The sequence below is a fragment of the Mesoplodon densirostris genome, chromosome 18 (assembly GCF_025265405.1).
Source record: "Mesoplodon densirostris isolate mMesDen1 chromosome 18, mMesDen1 primary haplotype, whole genome shotgun sequence".
Classification (NCBI taxonomy): Eukaryota; Metazoa; Chordata; class Mammalia; order Artiodactyla; family Ziphiidae; genus Mesoplodon; species Mesoplodon densirostris.
Window position 1 is genome coordinate 44625460 of NC_082678.1, and position 16061 is coordinate 44641520.

At 56.4% G+C, this 16061-nt stretch overlaps 3 protein-coding genes across 4 annotated transcripts; 1 reads left to right on the plus strand and 2 right to left on the minus strand.

The window, feature by feature from the left end:
- Nucleotides 1-75: 75 nt before the first annotated feature.
- On the minus strand, nt 76-2772 carry PFN1 (profilin 1). The gene is made up of 3 exons (XM_060081243.1): nt 2472-2772; nt 814-1006; nt 76-201 (listed from the first exon to the last, which is right to left on the minus strand). The coding sequence occupies exons 1-3, from the start codon at nt 2601-2603 to the stop codon at nt 104-106; spliced, it is 423 nt and encodes a 140-aa protein (XP_059937226.1). The 5' UTR covers nt 2604-2772; the 3' UTR covers nt 76-103.
- A 451-nt stretch (nt 2773-3223) lies between these two features.
- ENO3 (enolase 3) lies at nt 3224-10345 on the plus strand. 2 transcript variants are annotated; one of them, XM_060081237.1, is made up of 12 exons: nt 3224-3816; nt 6138-6224; nt 6468-6563; nt 6714-6772; nt 6944-7013; nt 7407-7540; nt 8430-8652; nt 8744-8941; nt 9143-9344; nt 9775-9883; nt 10043-10101; nt 10188-10345. In XM_060081237.1, the coding sequence occupies exons 2-12, from the start codon at nt 6140-6142 to the stop codon at nt 10255-10257; spliced, it is 1305 nt and encodes a 434-aa protein (XP_059937220.1). In that variant the 5' UTR covers nt 3224-3816; nt 6138-6139; the 3' UTR covers nt 10258-10345. The 2 variants fall into 2 exon arrangements, with proteins under 2 accessions (XP_059937220.1, XP_059937221.1); XM_060081238.1 differs by lacking the exon at nt 3224-3816 and adding an exon at nt 5396-5500.
- A 799-nt stretch (nt 10346-11144) lies between these two features.
- Nucleotides 11145-15950, minus strand: SPAG7 (sperm associated antigen 7). The gene is made up of 7 exons (XM_060082492.1): nt 15341-15950; nt 12807-12874; nt 12482-12570; nt 12277-12361; nt 11936-12025; nt 11680-11836; nt 11145-11565 (listed from the first exon to the last, which is right to left on the minus strand). The coding sequence occupies exons 1-7, from the start codon at nt 15423-15425 to the stop codon at nt 11456-11458; spliced, it is 684 nt and encodes a 227-aa protein (XP_059938475.1). The 5' UTR covers nt 15426-15950; the 3' UTR covers nt 11145-11455.
- Nucleotides 15951-16061: the final 111 nt, after the last annotated feature.

The following is a 16061-nucleotide window of genomic DNA, read 5'->3' on the forward strand; positions in this document are numbered from 1 at the left end:
GGCAGCAATAAGGGGTGTGGGGTAATGGCCCAAAAAATAAAAATGGTGTGTGTGTGTGTGGGAAGGAGAGGGGTGCAAAAGCAGTGGGGAGTGACAGACGAGGTCAATACTGGGAACGCCGCAGGTGGCAGGCCATTTCATGACATTTCTTGTTGATCGTACCACCGTGGATACCTTCTTTGCCCATCAGCAGGACTAGCGCTGGAGGAAAGAGAAAGGAGGCTAGGACCCAGGTGTCAAAATCCCACCCCCGGCCAGCTGTTCAGCAGCTGTCCAGGCCTGGGGGCTGTAACCCAACCTCATCTCTCCCACACACCCCCCCACACAGGCAGGCTGTCAGTCACCCTGAAACAATAGGGCTTTTCAAAAGAGGAAAATCAAGCTTAAAGGCTGGAAAGGAACACAGTAAAATTTAGGGGTCAAAGGCTTGTGGACAGTTGACTTGTGTTCAGGCTAGAACTGGCTGTGGATGAGTCTGCCACCTCCGTTTTAAGAAAAGAGCTCAAAACACAAGAGCTAAGTTCTGGCTTACGACTAACAGTCTACCTCCTCCAAGAAAATAAGTTTCTCATCTGAAAAGGCTCAAGACAAAAAGGAACTTAAGAGGTAATACAGTTCAACTTCTTTACGTTGTAAAATGAGGAACTGAGAACTGAAGGGACAATCCAATGTCCCAGCTTCCAGCAGGCTGGGAGTAGAAACTGGTCTGGTCCCTTCATACTGGGTGATCCACACAGAAGAACCCAAAAAAATTAATAGAAGGAAGTACATTAGAGATTTTGGAACTAGAGAAAGGGTAAGACTCAAACTCACTCTTGGTAGTCAGGGTGACAGTGATATTGAAGGTGGGGGCTCCGGAGGTGCTCTTGGTACGAAGATCCATGGTAAATTCCCCTTCCTGCATCAGTGAGTCCCGGATCACAGAACATTTCTGGCCCCCAAGCGTTAGCCCATTCACGAAAAAACTTGACCGGTCTTTGCCAACCAGGGTACCAACCTCAGCTGGCTGGAAGGGGAATCAAGCACCCATCAAGTTAGTCAGTACACCAAGGTTCCCACCTTCTTCTCCAAGGACCCACCTGCCTTCCATTTCTCCGGGAAGCTAAACCCCCTGGGGGGGAGATGTGTATGTTATCTGCTTTGTACACATCCGTGAAATTTGAAAGACTCAGGACTGTTGGAAGTTAGTACACAAAAAGATCATGATCTTCAAACCTAGAGAACGGTAATAAGGGACAACATATTCCTCTGGAAACTTAAGATGTCGTTTAATAGGGAAAGCAAACCCAGGAAATAAAGGGGGCCAAAAAGCAGTTAAGAGAATGGAGTGGAATGGAGTGGGGAGCCTTTGGATGCTCAGAACTCCTTCAGGAAAAGCAGAAGCGAAGAGGGAAAGGGAGGGGGCGGGCAAAGCAGGCGAACCAACTTTGCCCTTATTTGGTCAAAGGTTCTGCAGGAGTTGTTAGGGGCCCGGACGCCTGGGTCTCCAAGTAACCTAGAGTTTAGGTCCAGGTATTTATGCTCTAAGATGAGCAAGCAGATGCCTGGGGGCTCTCCGGGAAAGTTGAAAACTTTTGGAGGGGACCTGGGACTAGACCCGGCAAGCCAGCTCTCGGGTCCAGATACCCCAGGGAACGTATCTCCCCCTCCCCCTTAACACCCCAAATCCCCACATCCGGTCCCCTCCCGCCCGGAAATCCCCTTCCCCCCCATTTCGAACTTCCGCTCCCCCTCCCCACTTCCGGGCAGTGTGGACAGAGGAGGTGGTGATGGGGACAGCAGTAGTCGTCCCATATTCCTTCACTTATATACTGTCCTAGAACTTCTCACAAAGTTCCCCTGCTCCAGGCCCCGCCGGATGGCGGGAAGGGAGGGCGAGGGGACTTCCGGGGCTGGCCTCACAGGAATGTTGAGTCCAACGTGCCGACTTGGGGTTGGGGGAGGTCGTGTGGCGGCCTAGCCCTCTCTTACGGAGTTGGGAGGGGCAGGGAGCCCACGGAGGACGGGCATGGGACCCAGGCCATGCGACTGGGGCTACCTCCCCCATAAGGAGGAACAATGGTGGAGGGGGCGCGAGCTGGCGGCCGGAAGTAGAGCTAGGGGTCCAGGGGTCCCCAAGTCCCTTCTCAATCACAATCCCGAGCGGAAATTGCGGTGCGTGCCCGACCCACCCTGGAGGAGGCGGAAGTGGGCCGCCGCACCGGGCGGTGCGCCCCTCCCCGCCCTGTGTCCCGGATGTAACGCCCCATCGCGGAAAGCGGAGCGGCGGGCTGGCTGGGCGCCGCCGCCCGGGGCGTAGGACTCAGGGGGCTACGGAGGGACCCGCTCACGTGCAGCCGCCATTCGCGCCACTTCCAGGGCAAGGACCGGGTCACAGCCTTTCGCTGCCCTCCCCAGACCGCGCCCGCCACCACCCAAGTCCCTCCCTCAGGGTGCAAGCCCGGCCAGTCTCCGCGCAGGCCTCGCAGTACCGTGATGTTGACGAAGGTCTTCCCGGGGACGGCGGCCCAGACGGAGGGCGAGTCCTTATAGCCCACGATGGCCGCGTCCTGACACACCCCGTCCGCCATGAGGTTTTCGATGTAGGCGTTCCAGCCGGCCATGGCGCTGCTACTGGGGTGCTCTCGGGGCTGCTGCTGGGGCCACGGGCTGGGCTCGGGCTGCCTCGGGCTGGCGGGCGGGGGAAGGCGGAGAGCTTGGGGCACGCGCTGCTGTCCGGACCGCGGCTCTGCTAGCAGTGCAGCAGCCCTAGCACCGCCACTTCCTGCTCCTCCCCACCCCCCTAGATTTTTATTTGCAAAGGGCGGTGGGGGCGGGGCCTGCTCCCCATTCCCTCCCTCCCTCTCTTCGCCTGCCCAGATAGCGAACTTTGCAAGTGCAATTTAAAAAATCCCTCCCCCTACTGCAAAATTTGCAGAGTTCGATGGAAAGCGACGCAAAAAGGATGGGGGGCGGGGGTGGGTTAGGGTTAGGGCTCCCTCCACTTCGCATAGAATATCAGTCAGACTTTGGTGTACGGAAAGGGAGTGAGTCAGAGGGAGGAAGGAAAGTGAAAAGAGAATTAGCAAACTGCAAATTTAGCAAATTAAAGAGGATTCGGGTAACTCAGGGTTAAACGGAATGACTCCCCCTTCCCCCACCTCTGCCGCGGGGGGGGATGTTGGGGGAAAGGAATGGCGGGCGGCGGCGGCGCCTGCGCCCGCGCCTGCGCCCGGGCCGGGAGGGAAAGCGCGTGGCGCGGTTGGGGTTGGCGGCTGGCTTCGCGGGCGCACGCCCGGGCGCACCGGATTTGGACCCCCTGCGAAGGAAGGCCGGCCGGGGACGTGTCTCCCGCCGGGCGGAAGGGGCGGGGGCGAGGCGTGCGCATTGCCGCTTCTGCCCCCCCCTTGATTTTATTTATTCAAGAAATAAGGGAGTAAAGGGAAATTTGACAAAATACCCCGGCCGTTTTCAGAGTTGAAGGCATCCACCAGGGACACTTCTGTCCCCAGCATCTACCCGGGCGGCACAAGTGGCACTGGCTGGAGCCCACCTCGACTCCAGGGGATTATCCCTCGCGCTGGATCAACTCCAGCCTCAGGCCTCACCCCCACGTCCCAGCTCCGCCCGTCCCCCGGTCAGCAGTTTGGGTCACCGGCCGTGCCCCTTGGCCCGTCTCTGCAGAGGTCACTGAGGGACCGTGGTGCGAGACGGGCGGGCTTATTTTTCAAGGCGGAAGAATACTAAGCGGTTTCAAGATTGCAACTTTTTCAAGAGGGGAAAGTCCCTTCTACGTTGGCCCGTTAAGGTTTTTCTTCTTTTTCAGTTAAACTTATGGTAAGAACTTGTGTGCGATTAGTTCACTCACCGCCCACCGGGAAGAGGGTGGGGCAGGACCCGGCGGCCTGCTTAGGTGAACTAGCCCTTGCTGGCCGCCCGGGCAGCTGAGGGGCTTGGCCACTTCCGGTCCCTCGGGGGAGGGGCACCTCCCGGGCGGGAAGGGGCTCCGCTCCTCTCCGGTCCTCGCCAGCGGACGCGGTGCCCTCGCGGCTACTCGGAACCCCAGGGGCATCCACGGTCCCCGAACCCGTGTTCCTCGACAGCCGCGGTGGCTGAGTCACTGGCCGGCTCGGGCGGGGCCGCATGCGGGCACGTGGCGGCGCTCCCCGCTCGCCGTCTCCTGACCCTTGGCCTGCCGCACCCCCTTCCCCAGGGTGGAAATCTCCGGAGAGGGAGCGGCCAGAGATAAGGGGGGGAGGGCGAGATGGAAGACCGGGGGTAGGGATCCTGAGGTGGGGGCTGGGAGACACACCGCGGGGCAGGCAGGGCAGGGAGGGGAGCTCGGGAGAGAGCCCGGGGCTGAGTCACTGGGCGCCGGCTGCTGCGGCGCCGGCGGGAAGGTCTTCCGAGTCGGGGGCGACGAGCAGGGAAGCCGATGATCTTCGTTCGCCGGCCGGCCGACCGGAGCCCGGGCGTGCCCTCAGCTCCCGGCAGGGGCTGCAGCCAAAGTCGGGGCAGACCTCACTCCCGCCAGGCCCGCCGAGGCGGAGAGAGTCACCGAGTGCAGAGACCCACTTCCCTGCAATGCTGCTAGCCGACCACCCTGGTGGTGACTGGCCCCCGGCGGTCAGACGCTCGGAAAGGGCCACACCCTCCTCTCGTCCATTCATTTTCTTCACTTTTGATTCAGCATCATTCACTGATGGGCTGGGATCACGACCTGAAGCGCCCGCCGTTGGTGGGGAAAGGGCTCCTGACTGTCTCCACGCAGGGCAATAAGTGCTGTCCTAGCGCTATCAGTAGGGCGCCGCGCCAACTCTGAGGGCCTGTCTAAATTCGTCAGCCTGTCCCCTCCCCCACTGCCCTTGCGGGCCGAGAGAGGGTAGGATGGGGTGGAGCCGAGGGAGGCCGCAATGGGGACCCTGAGAGGTGAGACTCTCACCTTCTGAGTGGGGAGTTCAATTTTAGAGCTCAGAGCTTGCCCAGAACCCCCTGCCCCTGCCCCCATTGAGGACAGAGGCAGTCCCCCGCCCTCCAAGTGAGCTGAGCACGTGTGGATGTCGTTCCTGCAGCCCCTCTTCCAGGCCCCCTCCCCAGCCCTGCAGGACTCAGGTTACCCCTGGCCTTTCCTAAAGGGCAATAGTTCCTCTTTAACCTTTGCAAAAGAGGAATATAATCCTGGGGAGAGGAGAAACACCCCCGCCCCATTCTGAAGCCCCTCCCCTGTTTCTCCCCAGGAGTGGAATTAAAAATAAGGACTTTTATTGGGGAACAGAGAGAAAGGAGGGGGTAGTCATTGATCTTTTGGGAAGGAGGCAGGTGTCTAGGGCCAAAGGCTTCTGTTTTAGGCTATAGTGGGCACTTGGCTGCCAGCCGGGCTGGAGGGGGAAGCTGGAGAGGGTGAGAGGCGGGGCTGGCTGGGGTACAGGGTGGCTGGAGGATAAATGCCCAGCCTGAGAGGGGGTGAGCTGACACTGTCCCAGCTGCCACCTAGACTCGGAGCCCAGCGAAGAAATCCCAGGTCTGGTGAATCTTTCAGCCCCGGGGGATAGGGGTGGTAAAAGGTGAGGGTGGTGCCGCTTGGAGAAGGTGGGGGGGGGGGAAATAGCATTCTTTTCCTTCTGGGACTGGGGGTGCTTGAGAAGCCTGGAGGGGTTGGAGCAAGCAGGATGGGGGTGCCCAAGGACAGGGAAACAAATGAGACTGTGAAGAGAGGCAGGCAGAGACGATGGAGAAGCGTGGTTAGAGTTGGAGCCAGGTGGGGGAATCTGGGGCCCCTGAGGATTTGGAGAAGACTGAGGAGCAGGAAAATGAGGTAGACTAACAGGAGAGCATCCGAGGGCTAGGAATCCGTGGAGAATAGAGTACTTGGCCAGAGGGTGGAGGGAGAAGGCAGAAGTGCATCTTTGCAGGAGGTGGGGTTGAGCAAGTAGTGGTTTTAAGAGAGGCCTCCAGATTCTTAAGACGGGAGAGGGGAATAGGAGCTGTTCTGAGTGGGGGAGGGGCTGCGCCTGCCACTTTGGTCTGTGACCTTTTTGTGGGATATTTTTAGCTCCAGCACCTGCCTTCTTGGGGCGGGAAGACTCTTAAAAGGGCAAGGGATTTCGGGTTCCTTAAGGGGTCACCGTCCGCACTCACTCACACCTCTCGCCCTGCAGCCATGGCCATGCAGAAAATCTTTGCCCGAGAAATCCTGGACTCCAGGGGCAACCCCACAGTGGAGGTGGACCTGCACACGGCCAAGGGTAACACAGGCCCATTGAATGGGTTTACCTGGGAAGACCCCAGCTCCATCTGCCTTTGCCCTCCAACTCTATGCCACATCCACTCCTTTCTCTGGGATCCCCTCTCCCAGCCTGCTCCCCAGCAGGGAGCAGCGCAACTCCCTCTACACTGCCTCCTGCCCCTGGGCTCAGAGAGGAGACAATCAGTCCTTTGGGGGTGAATGGGACTGACTCTCTGTGATCTTCCAATTCCTCCCACCTCAGGCAGATTCCGAGCAGCTGTGCCCAGTGGAGCTTCCACAGGTATCTATGAAGCTCTGGAACTAAGAGATGGAGACAAATCTCGCTACCTGGGGAAAGGTGAGGAAAGACCAAGGGGGTGGTTTCAGGATGTGGTATGCGATGTTTGCACAGGGTAGAGGATGGGAACCCAAAGCTCTTGAGGAGCTGGGGGCCACGGGAAGAGACCTAATTGAGTAGAAGATCTGAACCCCCTGCTTCGGCCTCTAGGAGTCCTGAAGGCGGTGGAACACATCAATAAGACTCTAGGCCCCGCACTGCTGGAAAAGGCAAGTGGAGGACCCTCTCTCCCCGTCACCTGCTACCTGGTCCCAGGCAGCTCAGGCTTGGCCAACCATCCCATCTGCTCCAAATACCTGCACTTCTCTTTCCTCCAGCACATACCCTGACTCCTGAGAAATCTAACCTCTGTTCTCCCCTCCTCAAACCTGCCCTTCCAGAAACTAAGCGTGGTGGATCAAGAAAAAGTTGACAAATTTATGATTGAGCTGGACGGGACAGAGAATAAGTGTGAGTGAAGGGCTAGGGACAGGGGACGGGATGGGCTGTGGGAGGGGCAGGGGAGAGACCGCGGACCGAGGTCTGGTTAGGATTATTTCTGTGTCTCGCATTTTCGGGCACACCGTAACTGGCTGGATTTGTATTCATCGCACAGGCATTTCCTGATGCCTGCCCTGTGCCAGGCTTGGGCCAGGCTGTGGACACAACCGTGAAGCCAACACATTCCCCTGGGCTGGGTGTTCCCAGAGCACCTCAGGCTGTTGGGGAGAGATCTGTTAACAAACTCAGTGCCCAGTGGTTTGGAGTTCTGGATTCTTTCTGGGGTGACCAGAAGGGACGTTCTAGGAGCTGACCCTAAACCCTGTGCGAGGGGCTTTCACTCTTTGTATTTGCTTCCTCCAGCCAAGTTTGGGGCCAATGCCATCCTGGGTGTGTCCCTGGCCGTGTGCAAGGCCGGAGCAGCTGAGAAGGGGGTCCCGCTCTACCGACACATTGCAGATCTCGCCGGGAACCCAGACCTGATCCTCCCGGTCCCTGTGAGTGCAGCTGCCCCGGCGCATCCCACAGTGACCCCACCCAGCAGGGAGAGCATAAGCAGCCCCTGGAAAGTCCACCTTTCAGACCCAGCTCCAAATAAATGGTTTCCTGAAATGGAACCCCTCCTGCTGCAGTCCAGCCCTCCCCCTTTCTCACAATCCAAACCTTCCCTTTAACCTCTCTCTGCCTCTTTCCCTTGATGTAACCGGCTTCCTTCACATTCCAATCCCAGGCTCAGTAACTCCAATTCCTCATTCTGCCCTGTGCCCCAACCCCAAATCAGATCGAGAGCTTCTTCATGGCAAAGATCTTGGCATTTTATTTTCGTATCTTCTTTAATACTTATCAAACCAAATTTGCTCTTTATGGAAATCCTTTGAATTTCATTGCAATAATAATGTTACCATTTATTGTTACTTACTAACTAGATTGTATAAGAGCCTGAGCTCTGGAGACAAGCTGCTGGGTTCAAATGCTGGTTTTGTCCCTTTACTAGTTGTGTGATTTTAGGCAAGTTTATTTAATCTCTCTATGCCTCAGTTTCCTTATCTGTAAAGTGAGGGATAATAAATTGTACCTAGTTACAGGGTAGTTTTGAGAATGAAATTAGCCAATAAAATATATGTAAAGCACTTAGAGCAGTGCCTGGCCTGTAGTAAGTGCCATATCAGTGTTAGCTGCTACACCAGGCACAGGCTAAGAACTTTACAGTCAGTTGCTCTAATTTAACACATAAGATTCTGCAGGCAAGCAGGTGGTGTCCCCATGTTATGGAAATGAGGAAAGAGTCTCTGAGGAGTAAAATTATTCATCCTAGACCATTCAGTAAGTAGGGGATCCAGGATTCCACATCGATGCCCAGGTCTAAGCACCCTCTCCCCATCTCAGGCCTTCAATGTGATCAACGGGGGCTCCCATGCTGGAAACAAGCTGGCCATGCAGGAGTTCATGATCCTGCCCGTGGGAGCCAAATCCTTCAGGGAAGCCATGCGCATCGGAGCCGAGGTCTACCACCACCTCAAGGGGGTCATCAAGGCCAAGTATGGGAAGGACGCCACCAATGTGGGTGATGAGGGCGGCTTTGCACCCAACATCCTGGAGAACAATGAAGGTCAGTGTGAGCACTCAGAGGGGCAGAACCCCTGGGTCCCCATGGAAACGGGGTGCACCAGAGCCTCAGGTCCTCTCTTTCCCTCCCCCAGCCCTGGAGCTGCTGAAGACCGCCATCCAGGCGGCTGGTTACCCCGACAAGGTGGTGATTGGCATGGACGTGGCAGCGTCTGAGTTCTATCGCCATGGGAAGTATGATCTCGACTTCAAGTCAGCTGATGACCCCGCACGGCACATCACTGGGGAGAAGCTGGGGGAGCTGTATAAGAGCTTCATCAAGAACTATCCTGGTGAGACCCTGGGTGTTCCATCACTCCTGCTTGAGTCTCCAGCAGCTGCCCTACACGCTGGCTTCGGCATCTCCACTGCCACCAACTCAGTCCTTCCAATCCTTAGCGCCATTGCAATCTCCACCCAAACTCTTCTGACCTGTCACTCCTCTGTGAGGCCCTTCTGACCTTTAACCCGAATCTGCTCCCCTTTCCCACCAGTGGTCTCCATCGAGGACCCTTTTGACCAGGATGACTGGGCTACCTGGACCTCATTCCTCACGGGGGTCAGCATCCAGATCGTGGGGGATGACCTCACAGTCACCAACCCCAAGAGGATTGCCCAGGCCATTGAGAAGAAGGCCTGCAACTGCCTGCTGCTGAAGGTCAACCAGATCGGCTCAGTGACCGAATCCATCCAGGCGTGAGTGCCTCTGGCCCTGGGGCGTCACGGCCTCCCTCCACCCATACCCAGTCCAGCTACAGTATTGCCCACTAACTCCAAGTCTGACTTTCCCTTGGCTCCTGACCCACCCCACCCTTTCGACCTCAAAGCTTTGATTAACTCTTGACCTCACCCCAAGAGCTTTGCCATTGTTGCCTTGCCATGCCTCATCCCCACCCCGACCCTATGACATCCCTGTCTCCCAGATTCTGCTTCTTCCCACCAGCATTCAGGAGCCCAAATTCAAGATCAAGAATCTCCCCTTCTCTCCTGCTTCCCAAAGAACTTAGTCACCACCCTCCCCTCAAATCTCCCACTCCCCAAAACAGAAGGGAAAAGCCCCACCTAGCCCCTGGCTTTCCCACTGAGGAGGTCCCACCGGACCTTATTGAGTGTCCTCTCCACCTAGCTGCAAACTGGCTCAGTCTAACGGCTGGGGGGTGATGGTGAGCCACCGCTCCGGGGAAACCGAGGACACATTCATCGCTGACCTCGTGGTTGGGCTCTGCACGGGACAGGTACTCGTGGTCCCCCCTCTGCCGACTGTCTGAGTTTTCTTGGGATCCCTGGCCTCCTGCCCTGGAGTTGAATGCCACCACAGGGTGCTCCCTCACGGCCAGGCCCAATCCCTCGTCCCTAGTCTCATGCAACTCCTGGAATTCCTCTTCCCTCTTCAGATCAAGACTGGTGCCCCCTGCCGCTCAGAGCGTCTGGCCAAATACAATCAGCTCATGAGGTACAGTGGGTGCAGTAGGCCTGGGTGTAAAGAGCTGAGGGCTCTTGGGTTGGAATATCACAGCCCTGACTTTGTCTGCCTTCCAGGATTGAGGAGGCTCTCGGGGACAAGGCTGTTTTTGCTGGACACAAGTTCCGTAACCCAAAGGCCAAGTGAGAAGCTGGAGGCCCCAGGATCCCAGATCCCCAGGACAGATCTAGGCCTTCAAGCCCTTCCCCCTGAAATAAACACTGGTGCCAACCAAGGCAGTGGCCTGCTCATTTGTGGGAGGGAGGGAGGAGACGCTGGTCTCTGGGCTGCATGAGACAGGAGGTGGAGAAATAGGGGCAGGAAGGGAAAACGGACGTGGAACCTGCTGGGACAAGGAGGAAGTGAGGGACTGGCCAGAAAGTTGGGCTGGATCTAGAACCACACAGCTCACATTATGGAAGGAGGCTGGGGGAAGCAGGTGTATTATGTGAAATGAAGCTGAAGAGGAACTGGCAGAACACTGAACCAGCTCCGGAGAAGGGGAGCAGGGTGGGGGGCCAAGGCCTGACATCACCCTGAGGGGGCAGCGGGATCAGACCTGCCCATGAGTTGAAGTGCACGGTCTGCAGAGGGCACCGCAGTGTGAAGTCTGAGTGCTCATCCTTATGAAATCGAAGTGCTTGGTGAGGATGAGAGTGTAACCAGAGCAGCTACCATTTCCATGGAGCTTGTAGAATGTGAAACCATTCTAAATATTTGACATATACCAGCCTGTGTAATCTCTGAAACAGTCCTATCAGTTACATTATCCCCATTTTACTGGTGAGGAAACCGAGGCACAAAAAGGTAAAATACTTTAACCAAGGTAACAGTAACTGGCAGAGCCAGGATCCAAACCTAGGCCATTTGGCTGTGGTGACTGTGCTCTTAAAATACTATCTCTTATAAATTTCTACAAAAGTGCCAATATTTCGCCATCTTTGGCCCACAAAAACAATCTTATACTGTTCAATCTATAATTGTTTCTCTTCCTCTCCAGGACCCACCTTTCTCTGTTCAAACAAACCAAGACATTGGGTCAAACAGTGTTTACTGAATGTAAAGTAACCCCAGCCCCATGGGGAAGAAAATTCCAGGGAGAACAGAGAATAATACAGATTAAATACCCACCTGTACATTCACGCACGCGTGCGCGCGCACACACACACACACACACACACATACACACATCCAAGCTCCAACAGTGACAAATCAAACACCTGCTTCCCCCAGCCTGAGTGACAGCTGTTAGGAGGTGCTTCAGAGGTGGGGCTCCAGGATGGGTTCTAATAGCAGCAGCCTCGTCCCTCCCTGCCCTCTGCCCTGCCCCAGGGAGCTGGGGTGTCTAGGAGGTAGGTGGCAACTCTTCCCCGCTCTGCCGCAGACGCTTCTTGGCCCGGATCTCATTCATGGCCTCTTCAATAGAGCGTGTGTCCCTCTTGTTGGCCACAGGCACTGGGGGCAGAGGGGAGGGTGGGAGGGCCTAGGAGCCCTGTGCTTCGGCTTCCCTCCCCTCCCCCCATCCTGTGCTCCTCTCCCCTGCCCTCCCAGCCCCCACTGTGGCCTCACCACAGCCGTAGGTCTTGTTGGCCTGTAGCATGTGGGCCGCATCCTTGGCTGCCCCCTTCCCAATGAGGTGGCTGTACTTGTCCTTGTAGTCGCTGGCAGGGCTCACCACCACAGGTCCCTGCCGGGCTGCCTCCTCCTCCTGCCGCTGGGCCAGCTCCTAGGGGTGCCAAGGTGGGGCACCAGAGCTCAGGGCCTGACCCCAACCCCTCCCAGGTGGGGGGCTGCAGGACCCCAGGGACTGCCAGGCATAACTCACCTTCAGCCTCCGTTTCTCCTCAGCCTTCTGGGGGTCCCACTCCTCGCCACGACGGTAGGAGTCCAGCTCTTCATCTGAGGGTGCAAACTCCTGGGAAAGAAGGAGATGATGGGGTCAAGGTTCCACATACATGTTTCATTTCATTCCTCTCCCCCAGCGTGGGGCACAGGCTGAAAAGGAGAGAGGAGACAGCGGGGAACTCAGGCCTTTTACCTTTTTTTGGGGGGCAGTGCGGCGTGGCACACAGGATCTTAGTTCCCCGACCAGGGTCGAACCCGTGCCCCCTGCAGTGGAAGCTCAGAGTCCTAACCACTGGACCACCAGGGAGGTCCCCCTTTTACCTTTTTGAAGATCATGACATAGCGACATTCGTCATCTTCCCCAAAGGAGAAGGATGTCAGGCCAGCCACTTCCACCACATCGTGTCTGGGAAGGGGGAGCGAAGGGGAAAGACTATGTAGAGCCACGAAGGGGCCCAGCGCCCTCCTCTGGAGGGTTCTCCCGTCTGGCCCTTTCATGCCTCCTTGGCCACCCAGAGACACTCACAGTATGCTCCTCTCTATCTTGTTCATCGGCTGAAACTTTTTCTTGATCTGCCCACTGTCTTGGATGAAATCTGACACCTCTTTCTCCATCTTGGTAAAGGAAAAAGGGAAGAAGGTATGAGATGATGGCCCCACCCCAATATCCCTCTCCCCTGCCGGGCCAACAGGCCTTGGCCTCCCACGCCTTTCCCAGCCACCGTGCCACTGGCTTCCGGGTTTCACCTCTCTCAAGACAGTTTCCAAACAAACTGACTCTTCCACCTTCCAATTCTAACTTATTGGAAGTCCTTTCTGAGGCTGTCTTTGATCTCTCCAGTTGTTCTCACCCTTTTACGAAACTCCACTTTCTGCTGTTTCTCTTGCTCCTGTAGTTTCTTCAGGCGGGCTGCCTGCTCTGGGGGTGAGAAATGGCAGCATGAGGCCGAGGTGGAAGCATGGGTGGGGAGAGTTTGTAAGGCTTCAAAAGGGATCTCATGTCCACTGGGAGGGTATCAGGCTAGGAAGGTAGGATTACTGTTTATTTGCCAAGCATTTATTGATAGTTCCTCTATACCTGGCACTGTGCTAGGACCTGGAGTACAAAGAGGATTAAGACATAGGTTTGCCCTTTAGGAGCTCACAGTTTAGTGGGAGTACCAAAGATTAGAATCATGCTCAACCCCGTTTCCCAACCTACTGGGGAAACCAACTAACAAACATTTATTTAATGCCTGCGACATACCAAGAACTATAAAGCACTTGGGGAGGTAACGAGAACAAACCAAGCCCTGGTCTCAAGGAGCTTATCATCTCAATGTCTGCATAGGGAAGGGGAAATTATTTAACTTCCTATATTGTGTAACACCCCCACTTTTTACTTCTACAGCCAAGATGAAGCTGAAATGGCCAGTCTGACACTCTTCTCCTTTGGGGGTGTAGCTGTCTTGAGGTGAGCTGTAAAGGGAACTCCCTACCCTTGGGTCTCACTGTCCCCTCTTCTCTCTTCCGCCATTTCAAATTCTTTATATCCTTAAGGCCCACTTCTTCCACAGGATTGGAATTCCTTCAGCTGCACTGAACCTCTTCCCATTTTCTTAATCACTTCACGTCTTTGCACATGTTGTTCCTACTGCTTGAAATGCTCTTCCTCCTCTTGCAAACTTTGAGATCCACCATGAGTCAGAGTTACTCACTTCTTCCTCTGGGGCCCAAGCACATTCGGTTCAGATACCCACTACGGCATGTGCTGAGAGCTAACCGAGTGTGACTTTTGTCCTCCCTACCCCACTATGGGCTCCTAGAAGCTACAGACCCTGTTCATCTCCTATCCGGTTACTCTCTGTGGCCCCAGGGCCCCGACAGCTCAGGAGCTCTCCTCTCTCCCACCTCAAGGGCTCTGACCATCAGCACACCCCATATTGGCCACTGACTGTTCTCGAACTGGCTTATGAGTCATCTCTCTGCATCTGAGGAGGTGGCATAAGACTATGGTTAAGAACGTAGCCTTAAAAGTCACACATGGGTTTGAAACCCCACCACTTAGTAACAGTGTAACGGCAGGCAACTGACTAAACTCTGAACTTCAGCTTCCTAGTCGGTCAACGGTCGCTGGTGAACCCACCTAGTCAGTCATGGTGTTAAATAATTCCCGTTCCCAGGTCCCATTATGCTCCCTCCTTCCTCAGAGCTTTCAAATCTCTGTCTGGAGCACTGTGCTCCCCTCTCACTTACTGACTTACCTATTCTTCACATCTCAGCCCACTGCAGACTAGTTTAGGACCCCTAGGTAGCCCCTCTCATAACAGTTATTTTTCTTTCAGAGCACTTATAAAGTTGGTTATTAAACTCCTGTGTGATCGTTTCATCAATGCGCATTTCATCGATGCTCCAGACTGTGGGCTCCTTGAGGGTACCCTGGCCCCTAGCAACCATTCAGTAAATATGGATATTAGTACGATATTAAGCAGCTTGAGCCCTTTGAAGGCACCCAGGCAGCCCTGGCCTCCCTCGGACGGGTGGGGAGCCGGTGTCCTCCCCAAGGTAGTCAGTCATTCTGTCAGACTCATTCACACTCCGCAAAGCGAGCAAGAGAGGCCTGTACCACCCGGCGGGCCGCGCCCTAAGCTTGCAGCCCAACTTGAGCCGCCTGCTGGGAAGTTACTCGGAGAACACAGGCGGGGAGACCATGGCCAATCGGACCGGGTAAGGGCATTCTCACCCCTCCAATCAACATTCACGACCCGCCCGGGGAGCTCGGAAATTTAAGGGGACAGATGAGAGAAAGGTTGGAGGGCGGCCCCAAGTAGGAGGGGCATAAGAGCGCCGAAAGGACCCAGTTAGAGGTGCTGAGGGTAGGGTGGGCTAGAGGAAGGTCGAACAAAACTTAATAGGTAGACCTTTAAGTTGAGGTGGCCAATAGGGGAGAAAGGACTGCGGATGGGCGTGTCCTGAATCCAATCCGAAGGGGACGAGGCTCAGGGACTCGAGCGCCAGGAGGTGGGCGGGGCCGAGCGGTCGAACTCAACCCCCCCTCCGATCCGAAGGCGGGCCGAGGAAAACCAAGGGGTTGGGTGGGGTTGAAGGCAGCCTACCAATCAGAGCACGCCACCGGCGGACAGGCGGGCCCATCGGCGAATTGAAAACAAGGACTGCGGAAGGCCAAGGTAGAGCGAGCCAGGGGCCTGGCGCTGGGCTTCAGGTAGCCAATCATCGTCCGCTAACAACAGCGGGCGGTTTGGCACCCCTTTTAGGGACTCGGGGGGTCTCTGAAGGGGCCCGTGAGGGGTCTTTCAAGGTTGAGAAGGCGGGGTCGTCCAAAAGGGTAGGAGTGCGGTCCTGAGAACCGGGCGAAGAAAGCCGGTTGTGAATTTGGGATCCTCACCTCGGGCCTTGCGCCGAGTCTCCTGGTCACCGAGGCTGGGTGGCTTCTCCATGGAGCTCAGGATGGAGCCCAGTAGGTCCGCCATCTTGGGAGTGACTGAGAGGGGGGCGGCGCGTCTTAAAGGGAAGGGCAAAATGCCTTTAAGGCCGGAAACACGTCGGAGGCGGAAAACCACGCACCCGCCCCGGCGCGGCTTAGATCCCTGCCCAGCGCGCCGGCAGCCTCCCGCCGGCCGAGGCCCCGCCCCCCGCAGACAGAGGCCGGAGGCTGGCTGGTGCAGCGATGTTTAATGGCAATTCGTAGAAACCAAGCCCATGCACAAGTAGAAAGTGCTCGTGGAGCCGGCAGGAGGCCCCCGCCGCGCCTGGAGCCACAAGCCCGGCCGTGCAGCCCTCCCTGCGGCGCCTTAAATAGATTCTTCACTATACTCTGTATGTTACATTATGTACAAGCCCCCTCCCCTCGGGGACGGGGCGGGACTCCGCAACGCGTTCCTATATACACCCCCCTTTGGCCCGGAGGTTGGTGGCCAGAGTCGGTCGGGGTGACTGGGGAAGACAGGGCCAGAAAGGGAGGAGACAGACGCAGACATGCGGAGTCGGGGTGGGGGCACGGTCAGCCCTGAAACACAAGGGGCGTGCGCGTAGCGAAGGCAGAGGTGGGACCGAGGCGGATACATTCAGAGACGCATCGAACAAATAAATAAGGCAAGTCAGGAAGG